The sequence below is a fragment of the Hesperophylax consimilis genome, chromosome 1 (genome assembly GCF_061612785.1).
Source record: "Hesperophylax consimilis isolate HC1 chromosome 1, BYU_Hcon_1.0, whole genome shotgun sequence".
Lineage (NCBI taxonomy): Eukaryota > Metazoa > Arthropoda > Insecta > Trichoptera > Limnephilidae > Hesperophylax > Hesperophylax consimilis.
The window spans coordinates 20,164,058-20,177,142 of record NC_142836.1 but is presented as its reverse complement, the minus strand read 5'-3'; the positions used below and the strand labels follow the sequence as shown (position 1 = coordinate 20,177,142).

At 31.5% G+C, this 13,085-nt stretch overlaps 1 protein-coding gene across 1 annotated transcript; it reads left to right on the top strand.

Moving 5' to 3' along the window:
- Positions 1 to 6,724: 6,724 nt before the first annotated feature.
- Positions 6,725 to 7,717, top strand: LOC149426428 (uncharacterized). The gene has a single exon (XM_089636931.1). The coding sequence runs from the start codon at positions 7,044 to 7,046 to the stop codon at positions 7,680 to 7,682; it is 639 nt and encodes a 212-aa protein (XP_089493057.1). The 5' UTR covers positions 6,725 to 7,043; the 3' UTR covers positions 7,683 to 7,717.
- The last annotated feature ends 5,368 nt before the right edge of the window (positions 7,718 to 13,085 follow it).

Below are 13,085 nucleotides of genomic sequence, written 5' to 3'. Positions count from 1 at the left end.
ATTACGTAGTGCGAATGATTTACAATGGTTTACGGGATATTTTTTTAAATCCTACCCGAGCATAAATTATCGAATTAAAAAAATACAATATTGATCATAATTTGTCGTCCTACGTACCAAGTCGTATGTACAATATTACAGCATCAATTGACAACAATATAATATGCAAAATAAATTATTTATAGATAATTTGACATCAATCGGTTTATATTTGAATTTGTAGAGATCATGATAAAATTGAACTGCTCTCCTTAACAATAGGGATGTTGAAGATACGCTATTTTAAAGAGGAGGGGTCGAAATACTAAATCAATAACAATACTTAATGGAACTTATTGGTCTACAACTCTAGAGCGTATGAATAATTATTGTTCATGATTAAATGTACAACTGTTTTTTTCCTAAATAAATATTTTTTTATGTATTTAGTAACATGGATAATGAGAAGTAAATCTAAATATATTAAGTAATGTTTTTTTCTGTAATAATTATAAATGTATTATTACATGGTGTCTTTTTGTTCAGTTGAGTGGGTATCGCTTTCGGTTTGTATTTGATGTCGGTATATTTTTTTTATTTCTGATCTCACCATGTTTTGTATCCAGCTTTTTACTATATATTTACCTACATACCAATGTGCATTTCTCTATAATTTTTGTAAATTTTCGACATGTATGTATTATATTTTTCAAAAACCCCACGGGCGTTCAATAAATATGTGAAAGCCTCTGGTCATATATTTAAAGTTCTACTGGCTTCGGACGGTTGGCGAAAATAAAATTAAGAGTAAGTAGCTAAATTGAGACGAACCTTTTGCCCTAGATTATCCTTTGATTGGTTATGATTTTTCCACAAGGGGATCTCGTCTGCTTTGATCACAACCTTAATTAAAAAAGTATAAAGAAAATCAATGATATAAAAATGTGAACAGTTAGATAATGAAACATTGTATTCCGATAATGAAACACACATCTCCTACAAATCTTCTACAAAATCCTGAAGAAAAAATGTTCATTTTATTATTTTGGGTGAATCTAAAGCTTTTATTTACACAAATACCAAACATCTCTCTCCCATAATCAAATATCTGAATATAAGTTGAAATTAATGAATGAATTAAACCCTGTCTACCCTTCTCATCCACCCTTAGGTTTGGACAGGTCGAGATTTGCCCGCAGATAAGCAGACACCAATTAACAATGTCTCTAGGTACACAACTCAGAGATATAATTATTGTATTTTCCTACAAACGTTACGATGAAATGTCGTATACTCTTGAAATTAATTAAGCTTAATCCATCCAGCTTTCAAACTCAAACGTGATACCACCAAAAATAATAATTAAAATCTTGCTCAACTATAAAACTGACAAAATGTAAATTAAGAACTGTGGCTTAATGTTAAGTCGAAAAAGAAACTTGAATTGCGGATGTAACACTGGGGCTTATTGCTGCAATATAATTTAATATTATTATAATGCCAGTTGTGGATTATACGGTGTTTTATAAAATAGTAAAATACTTGTTAATTATGGGAAGAGGTTTAACAGTTGAGTGATGCAGTAAATAAACAGATGCATCAAAAGAATAATAATGTATGTATGGTGTTCTTAATTTCACAGATATGGTTCTGATAAAACTACCATAAAGTCATGTACGAAAATTATCGTATCAACTAAACCGTCAAATAAAACCAGGTACAAAATATCGCTGTGCAAATTCTACCTGATTCAATTTCGACAAAAATGGTTTTGTTAAACATTTTTTCTACAAAATCTAAATATTTCGTAAAACCAATGGTGACATATGGTATTAAAGATTTGAGAGAGTTTCTAACTTTGATATTGTGTCATATTATTTCAGTTGCTTATTTTATGATGTGGACTTTTTAGTTTTTAATTAAAAGTCATTGATGGTGATATTATAAAAACTGAGGTTTTTTTATCAAAATATGCAGAACTACTAAATTTGTGCATTCATTGTAACTTGTACTTCAACAATTTTGTTGATAAAAATTCTGTTCGGTTGTTTTTGTTCAAAATTTAAAGTTCTTATTAAGAGCATTAAATTTGTACTACTGTTGACTTAAGAGCGATGAAACCATAACCAAATCAAATAATAGTCACCACACTTTCTCATTTAATTTCAATCTTGGAGATAATGCAAGGTTGTTTCTCAGAGATATCTCTTCTGAGAAACAATTTGTTTACCGAGGGGACTTGTTATATTTTCAAAACATTATTGTTCAATATGATTATATTAATATACTTAATATGGAAGCAAAGGTGTTTTAAATAAATTAACAGTTAATTGTTCTAGGTTACTATTATTTCAACTAAATACATAGAAAACAAAAGTGGCAGGTAATATTTAATTATTTAAAATTAGTACTAATAGAAGAAGTTTCATGAAAATTTAGTAACGCGCTTGTCTGATATATAATACAAAATATGCACAATACTTTCTTAAAAATAATCTCATATAGTTATAAAACGGTATCGATTACGGTACGATTGAACCTTCAAAACGTTTTAAAAATACTCAAAGATCCGAAGCTTGTACCTACTTATAGAATTCACAAAGAACAACCTAATGGAATGTAAAATGACTTGTGATATTAATTTTTAAATACGTGAGTGACGTGAATTGACTTTCAAACAAGTGAATTTCTTTATTTATTGTTTTTGTGTTTAATTCGTAGAACTCCATTTAATTTTTTTATAAATTTAATTTAGATTAAATTTGATAATATTATTATTAAGTTCTGCAAGTGTTTGCAAACACTTGCAGAACTTAATAATAATATTATCAAATTTAATCTAAATTAAATTTATAAAAAAATTAAATGGAGTTCTACGAATTAAACACAAAAACAATAAATAAATTAAAGGTAGTTGATATAGCTACCCTTGTGATCTTATATAGACGACTTAAACTCAAACATCGAAAAATAGTTCAAAATTTGTGGTTTAACCAAGAGTGCTTGAAGTGTAATGTGATTCCGAAGTTCGTGCAGATCTCCATCAAAAGTACATCTACGGCAGCCATAGCCACTGTGGTGAGAGCACAGAGGATATGGCTGAAGGAAGAAACAAAGGAGTGCTGTCGGAAACGGGACACATTGCTTCACTACATAAAGGTGATCCATTCAGAATTAACATTTAAACTTCACGCATGGGAATTTGATACCCTAGATTTTGATACACGTGAACATATTAACGGAATTATATTTGAAAAATTTAAAACACAACAAAATAAACTTCAAAATTTGATTCATAACAAAAATAAAAGTTCGAAAATAACTAAGATTCCCACCAGGAAAAATATAGAATTTTATAAAAAAACTGTGAATTTGTCAAACACTGCATTTGAAACGGATGAAAATAATTTATTAGATAAAGGCTTTAAATATAAAATCCCTAGCGAAGTAACACCCAAACAAATAGAATCATTAGCTATCGACACTGAAATTTCTCTACGTAAAGTGGAAAATAATAATTTAACAAAACACGTCACGGCAGTTATTTTAGAAAAAACACTAAAATCGATAAACAATAAAAATAAATATGCTGTCAGTACAGAAACCCGAACATTGAAAGAAATTAGAGATAAAATTAAAAATAATAATCTAACTATAACCAAAGCTGACAAAGGTAACTCAATCGTTATTTTAGATAGAATTGATTACATCAGTAAGGTGGAAGACTTCTTGTTACCAGAAGATTTTAAAATTTTAACTAAGGATCCAACCAATAAAATTGTCAATAACGTCAACATCCTGATAAATAATTGCAATGCCATATTTCCCACCGAATGGTCAAAGAAAAACGTAAGGGTCATGAACCCAAGAGCCCCAGCTCTGTATGGCCAACCTAAGCTCCATAAAGCGAATAATCCAATAAGGCCCGTAGTATCTTTTATTAACGCCCCTACATCAAACCTGGCTAAAAGACTTAACTTCATCTTCAAAAAATTAACAAATTTTTCACCACGTTACAGTGTCAAAAACTCGATAGAACTAGTTAATAAAATAAAAAAATTTAATCTCCCGCATAACTGTAAATTCATTTCTCTAGACGTAAAATCTCTATTTACCAACATCCCCATTAAAGAATGCCTAATAATAATTGAAAATATCTTGGAAAAATGCAATATCAATCCGGTAATAAGAAAAGAGTTATTCCAGCTCATAAAAATCTGCGTAGATACAAATTATTTCCTTTTCAATGATATATATTACCAACAACATGATGGTCTCCCCATGGGGTCACCATTAAGTCCACTTCTAGCGGAGATATTTATGGATTATATTGAAAATATAATTCTTAAATCTCCCTTAGCTAAACATATAGTATATTATGTCCGATACGTAGACGACATCCTTATATGTTGGAATGGTACCAACCGACAGTTAGATATCTTTACTAATTGGGCCAACACCGTTAATAATAAAATCTGCTTCACAGTTGAACATGAGATTGAAGGTAAAATAAACTTTTTAGATCTGACAATTGGTAAAAGTAATAATAAACATACCTTTGAAATATTTAGAAAACCAACTTTTACAGATACAACAATAAATTCAAATTCAAATCATCCTTGGTCTCATAAATTATCAGCGTACCATTCAATGGTACATAGACTCATTAACATTCCCTTAGACAATAAAGCTTATGTAAAAGAAAAGGAAACGATAAAAACGATCGCGATTAATAACGGCTATGAGGCAAATAACATTGAAAAAATAATAAAAAATAAGAAATATAAAAATAAAATCAATTTAATATATCCGGTAAATAACAAAAATATAGAAAAATTTGCATGTCTCGAATTCCTCGGCCCAATATCTGAAAAAATTGCAAAAGAAATTAAAAAATGTGGTTTAAATATAGCTTTTCGAACAAACAATAATTTAGGAACAAGCCTTAAAAACTCTAAAAGTAAAATCCCTATACTCAATAACAGTGGCATATATGAATTAAAATGTGACCACGCCGATTGTAACGCCACTTACATCGGACAAACGGGGAGGGCATTCTCAACTAGATTCCAAGAACATATACGATGTTATAATAATAAAAACACATCCTCAAAATTCGCAGAACATCTCTTGGTGAATAATCATAACCCACTTAACAACAAGGGTCCTAAACCATTGCATATAGAAAAAAAGGGCATTAGATTAAATTTACTTGAACAATTAGAAATCAATAAACGAACGAATGACCCAAATTTAACACTAATTAATAAAGTACGGAAAATAATTTACTCACCACTTCTTAGTATTTTCACAAAACCCAAGCAGTATAATGCACCCAAATAATTCATAGCAATAAAGTCATTAGTAAATAATTAAGAACCCATTACCATTTACTGAGGGGAAAACATAGATTGGTTTAACCAACAATAGATCATGTCATCGGTGTAACCAGTAATAAATCAATGTATGCACCTTCAAAATTTACATTTGAAATAGTATAAAAACGTCGTCTCAATGTGGACTAACCACAGTTTGAAAATGGCCTTGTAAGCCGAAACAGCTGTCACAATAATAAAAAACTAAAACACTTGCAGAACTTAATAATAATATTATCAAATTTAATCTAAATTAAATTTATAAAAAAAAAAAAAAAAAAAAAAAAAAAAAAAAAAAAAAAAAAAAAAAAAAACAAAAACAAAAAAAAAAGTGAATTTCTATTTATTGTGAAAACGTAAGCTGAATAGTGAATAAAATATGAAGTTAGTCGCAACATTTTTAAGCAGTCACCAGTTTTTTTTCCAGGGTGGGTTCTCCTCAAAAAACGCGTACTCTTTCCAAAACCTTGTAAATGGAATATTATTTAGAGTTATTATTAATTGCACGTACCTTCTAGGGTGCCCCGCGTACCTTGGAAGGTTTGCGTATAGGTAACGCAACGAAAGAAGGAAGCAATAAAAATGCTTATAATTGATGTATTGGTCTATCTGTGTGAACGTCAAGCGCCGCCCACTAACGCGATAAGGCTCTCTGTCTTGCTTACGCTCACTTATTGTAACTAGTTAGAAGAGAGGCAAGTTTTAACAATACCGTTACGGGGTATACTTACGGGGTGTCCTATTCATTCAGTTCGTAATTTGATTTAAACATACGTGCACCTACATATCGCAAGTGAAATAATTACCAATTTTTGAATTTGAAATAATAAATAGTTTTCATCATTTTTAATTCGAATTAGTAGATTTACAGAGTGTTTTTAAAGTGTGCAAGTAAATATTTATTACGACATCATGGAGTCCTGTTACAAAACGGGACGTGGCAAATCACTGAATGGACAAAGTCGTGAAATTTTATTCCGCGTGTTTAATTATTTTATGCATAATATAAAAAACGGTGGTCAATTTTTAAGCATGACTGACTTATATGATTTGACGTCTAAGGCAACTGGAGTATCGCAGACTAGTATTCGACGTATCTTAACTGGAGTGGCAAAGGAAGCAGAAACACAACCGTCATCATCGTCAACTCAACGACCAACCTTCAGCACACCAGGGAAGAAACGACGCAGACTATCAACCAAATCAGATGTAGATGATTTCGATAAGGAAGTTATTAGAAGATGTGTGTATGATTTTCATTTAGTTCATAAGTCTTTGCCAACGATGAAAAAGATTCATAGAGTTCTGAAAGGGGACATCGACTACGCAGGGTGTATAACTACGTGGAAAGTTGTTCACAATTTGGGTTTTCGATGGAGAAAAACAGAAACAAACCGAAAGTTGCTTATTGAAAAAAATGATATCCGACTTAAACGTACCACATATCTCACTAAATTAGAAGAATATAGGAATGACGGACGTCCAATTGTGTATTCTGATGAAACATACATTCATAGTACACATACAACACCGCGTGCGTGGACTGACAACTCCAATAAAGGAGCTAAAGTTCCTGTGTCTAAAGGCAAACGTCTAATAATACTTCATGCATGCAGTGAAAATGGTTTTGTACCCAACGCACTGTTAACATTTAAATCTGATCAGAGGACTGGCGACTACCATGGTGCTATGAATTCTGCCAATTACAGAAAATGGATCACGGAAAAGGTTTTGCCAAATCTGGAACCAAAATCTGTGCTTGTTATAGACAATGCGTCATACCACAATGAAGAATGCGAAAGGATCCCGACATCAAGTTCAAGAAAAGGAGTTATGCTGACCTGGTTGGAAAAGCAAGGAATACCGTATCCGATTAAAAACACAATACCAATATTGTATGATATTATTAAGCTCCACAAGATACGAGTCAAGAAATACATTCTGGACCAATTGCTGGAAAAGCATGGTCACTCAGTATTGCGTCTGCCACCATACCACCCGGAGCTGAACCCAATCGAACTCTGTTGGGGAATAATAAAAGGACGCGTAGCTGTCAGGAATGTTACTTTTACGATGGATTCCGTCCAGACTTTACTTGGAGAAGAAGTTGTCGCAATTAATGCCCAGACATTCAAAGACATTTTTAGAAAGGTCAAGGAACAAGAGGATAAATACGAAAAATTAGAACCCAAGATCGATACTTACACTGATGAATTCACAATACATCTTGGGGAATCAGATGAAGATACCTCCGTTGGATCATCTTTGGGATCTTCAATCAGTGGGGAAATAAGTGGTATAGGTGAACTTTTAGATGATTCTGACTAATGTGCTAAAGGTCCAGTGGGATAGTTTTTATCGTAAATTATTGATATTATCTCACTGTTCTTAAAAATTTTGTTGCTTATATTTTCATTTCATTTATATACTTTTTATCTCCATCATAACTTTATTTATACTATTTTTTCTCATGTTAAAGTATTTTATCATGTTAATATGTACTGCCTTTATTATTTATGTAAAAGCCCTCTGGGCGCAAAACAAAATAAATAAAGAAACAACTAACAAATTAATGTTCTCCAAAACGAGCTTGAAAAAAAATCATTTGTCATATACTTGGTTTATAAATGTGTAAAATCTACTACTTAAGAAATTCTAAAAATTATAGTACTTTATTTAAAATTAAATATCTAGTCATATAAACATTGGGAACACATATGTCATAAATATATTGGTTTATAAATGTGTACATTCTAATTATACAATTATAAATGTTCTCTAAAAAATGGTATGGAAAGAATCTCCTACTTATGATCTCACTGAAGAAACCACTCATTCACTCTGAATGCAATTATTGATGTTTTCCGAAATGACCCTGTAAAAAAAATCACATCTTTGCGATTCTTTCAAAGACATAAAGAAACCATCCCTTCGTTAAAATAGATAAATAAATATTCTAGAAAACGATAAAATTTTGGAAATGTGGGTTAATTATACTTCTAGGAAATATATCAAATTAACATTAAACATGCTTTGTAAAATAAATATTTCTGGTCAGAATAATAATTATTCCCCGAAAAACAATTAGGTATAAATTCCAATTGCCGTAATTTCCGTGAATTAGGGTCATTATCGATGGAAGTTTGTTATGTACAGCATTCTTACATAAATGACTAAGGACGGGTTGTTTCGGAGAATTTGAACAATTCATCAAATTTCAACGTTCATTTCCGGGTTCTGTGAAAGTCCTATTCAAGTTCTGTTATTATATCATTATAGGCTAGTTGCTTGACAAAACTGAAATTAAAACAGAACTTGAAAAAATCTTTCACAGAACTGGAAAATGAACGTTGAAATTTGATGAATTGTTCAAATTCTCCGAAACAACCCGTCCTTAGAATTGTTAGCAATACCATTGTCTTTTTTAAGAATACCTACCCATTTGAATTCAATCCTGAAAATTATCACATTAGTTTAGAAAAAAAAATGATAAACTTCAATATTTCAATAACGATGTCGTAAAACAAAATAAGTTTTATGTGACCGACTTCAACACGCTTTGGCTTAGAGTTCTCAATTGTGAAATAATCATCAATTGTTTTTTTTTCAATCTTAAATCGAAACACGCTGTATGTAAGTTTTGCATCTGTGTGAGTACTGTGATGAAGCCAACTTAACTTGCGAGACCTATACCACTAATTGGGAACGGCTGCTTCTGATAATAAAAATTGTAGTGGACGCGAGCTAAGACATAAAATTATCACAGGCTATGTCTATACTGCCAAATTACACTGCCAAATTACAAATCCAGATTGGTATCTAAGCGAGAACATTGGAAACAATATAAATCTATAGCAAAATTGTAATTTTTCTGCTTCTTGTCATAAAACCTTTAAAAAATTAATAGTGGTATGTATTACAATATTAAAAACATTCTTGTGAAAAAGAGTAACGAATATGAAAATACGTATGTTTATATAATTGGTTAAGCAATATTCACAACACTAATAACCGTACACCATGTCTACTTTCCATCAAACATATCAGTGTAAATAATTGAACAATATTGTAAATCCCATGGACGCTTATCATCCTCGTTTGGAAGTCATAATTATTGTGCAACAGATAAAAATCACAATTAGTTCAATACTTATCAAAACTTTGAAAGCTGATAATACAAAAAATTGCGATAATATTGTTTTCGTGTGATTGGTCGTGTATGTAAATAACGATATTAAAGGCGTATTACCTACGTAACGGATCACATAACTGCGTTTCGAAGTCTAAATCTTTCTCAACAATGAAAAGTTCACACACAAACTGTAAATAAATTTCTAAGACACATGCAGATAATTAAAATCAGTAATTCTTTCCACTTTACAGAAACTTTTGAAAAGCTCCTGATAAACTGTATTGTACAATTTTTGATGATACGGCTCAAAATAAATCTGCGAATTGCTCCAAATCATCTGAATCTGATGAAATCCCTAAATTAAACAAATATTTATCTACCGATTTTGAGTGGGAAAGTTAATTGACCGAATTTTGCATCCAATGAGAAATACCACGACTCCAATTACAGACCTGTTTGCATCCAATTCACTATACCAGGGCTATTTGAGATTCTTCTTGTTAAAAATTAATTTCACAAATAAATCCCGAATACAACGATGCCGGACGCTATCTCGGTAAAAGAAGAGATCTTGGGTTCTATTATTTGCTTGTGACTATTACCTTTTTTATTTTTTGTGTCTTGTTCTGTTTCATGTTTCGTTTAGATTTGTTTGTATTGTCTTCTTTTTAATAAAATATTCAAACTTTAAAACTAATTCAATTACTCAACTTCCACCAAAGCGCAGTAAAATAATATCACAAAATGTACAAAAATAAAATTACAAATTTACTAAAAATATACTTTTATAGAGAAATTGCGAGTAATGCGTACTGATTTTAAGAAAGCTCCTGACAATACCTTGAATCAAATTATGATTTAAACTAGTGGGTAAGGTTTTAAATTTATGGACGGCAAGTTGTAAAAACAAACTACCTCTCTTTTCTTTCTCAAAAAGTTTCGACACCGCAACAGGTGGTGTACCGCAAGGCTCTCACCGTGGTTCCATCAAATTAAACACTACGCAGATGATACTGCTATATTTTACTCCGGCAAAAATTATTACAAAAATCACAACCGGATCCTAACATATTAAACAACTGGCTGATTATAAATATATTAACAATTAATGTTAAAAAACGAGTAACATGATCTTAAGCTCACCAAAAAGAAAAACACCAACTAATAAACCATTACAAATAGAAAGAAAAAAATCTACGAATTTCAGATAGTGAATAATATCTGGCACTACATATCGATAAACACTTACAAAAAGCAGCACATACAAAAACTTTAGGTAAAATTATCCCACTAATTGGTGTTTTGGTAGAATAGCCCATCTTCTACCAACACAACCAAAGAGGGGATTATACTTTAGTTTAATCCAGTTCCATCTAAATTATTTAATTAAATATGGGGAAACACATACATTACATTTTAAAACGATCTACAAATAATATTGAATAAAGTTATAAAAAAATATTAAAATGTATACTTTTTATAAACTATAAAAAGTATACCAAGAAACGAAATTACTGCAAATCAGAAAACTATACGAATATAGCTAACTAACTAACTAACCATCACGCCGTTTCTCCGTAGGAGTGACCGACAAACCGAGTGACGACCGAGTGAGCGAGGACTGACCGACAAACAACGACGGCCGGCATAGTCCAGTGGTAACGCATTGGACTGCCATTCCGAAGGTCGCGGGTTCGAACCCGGCGTGCGCAAATAAATTTTATTTGATTAATTTGTGTTATTTCACAATTAATTAATTAAAATAATATATAGTATATTTGCGGCACGTTCCAGAGTGGAAGATACTACCAGTATCGCCCTGGTGTAAGACCACCATTCAGAATTGAAACGTTGCTCCAAATGGCTTTAGCCGTGTTTAGTGACTAGATCTGAATAGCCAGGTACTTCCCCACCTTCCTCTTTCCCTTCCCCACTTACCTTCAGCCTCACAACATCCCCCAATTGGGGATGCCATAGTCTCACTGGCTCCAGACGGGAGCAGTTGGGACTCTTGTGAGGTATTCACTATAAAAAAAAAAACTCGGTCTTGACACACACTCCTTGCCTCATTCACATTCATACATCATCTCATACATACTCTTCTATTATTTTGACTCTTGGGATGGCCCGACTTAACTATCTGATCACTCGATCGTGCCATGTCTTCCTCGGGCGTCCCCGACTTCTGCTTCCATTCATATTTGCGTCATATATTATCCTTACACTCCTTTCTTCGCTCATTTGCTTTACATGCCCAACCATCCTTAGATGGACGCTTACGTCGCTTTCTTAATTTCTTACTCATTATGCTTACCTCAGCCTTGCATTCTTTGCGAATCTCTACATTTCTTACACGATCATACACGATTTTACCACACATACGCCTCAGGGTTCTTATTTCTACAGCATTAAGTCTACTTCCATCCTTCCTTTGCCAGTTTCATGCCTCACTGCCATACATCAGGGTAGGTACCAGCAAAATCCTAAATGGATTTATACACAAGAACACAACATTCATAAAAACATTACAAGTACATGAACACTACACAAGACAACATAATAAACTATACAAAAATTCAGCAAAAACTGAAAGTGGTAAAAGAAACATAGGCCACGAGGGTGTATACAAATACAATCTCCTTCCCCAGTAAATTGAAGCCTGAAATCAGTAAATTGAATGAATACATTTAAGAAAAAACTGTTTGCTCTTAAAATCAGTGAGCAAAATTAAATGTACTTGTGTACTAAGTTGGTAATAAACTATAAAATATAGACTTGTATTTTGAATGTGTACTATAAGTTTAAAAAAGTGAAATGTGTATAAACTTTTAAGTTAAAATAAAAATAAAAATAAAAACAAATAACTGAAAATGTGAAACGGTTAACCGATTTTACTTCTTGGGAGGATCTTCAAATCTTTTATACTGATAACGTTATTAATTTAGTTTAAATAGATTTAATAACATTCAGAACATGAATTTATTCGATGACTCAATGACAAATAATAGTATTCATCTTTTTTTTAAATTACGGATTATAATATTTAAAATGAGAATAATTTGTTTCTTCCCGATCTAATATCAATCCCGGTACGCTTTATCTTAGCGCAGGACCAAAAACAATAAACCAAAATACTTACCTCAATCACTACTATTTTTCATAAATAAGTCGCATAACAAAAATTTATAATGAAACAATCCTAGCTCAAAAACGAATATTATGGATAAGAATCCAAACGGAATGAAATGTTTCTACATGGTTTTCATTTTATTTACGAGCAATTTATTGAAAGAGTTAAAAATAAATATATCCCGCTTACAATTTTTAAATTGAATATTTCTAGGGATTCCACAAACCATTCTTGTGGATCCTATATTGCTCACTTCCTTACAAATAATAATCATTCTGGAAATATCAAATTCTGTTTTTTTTCATGATCTAGTTTTGAATCATAAAATCGTAATATCGATTGTTGAGAATTAGTTTAATTGATGAAAATGAAAATCAATGCAGCAAACAATAAAACAAACAGATGATCTGCTCTTAACTAGCGCAGACCCGTGAAAAATCCGATCCACATAGGAGATCCTGAAGAAAAT

What these genes read in the sequence shown, in the direction of transcription:
- LOC149426428 (XM_089636931.1), top strand. Translation starts at nt 7,044, where the DNA reads ATGAATTCTGCCAATTACAGAAAATGGATCACGGAAAAGGTTTTGCCA.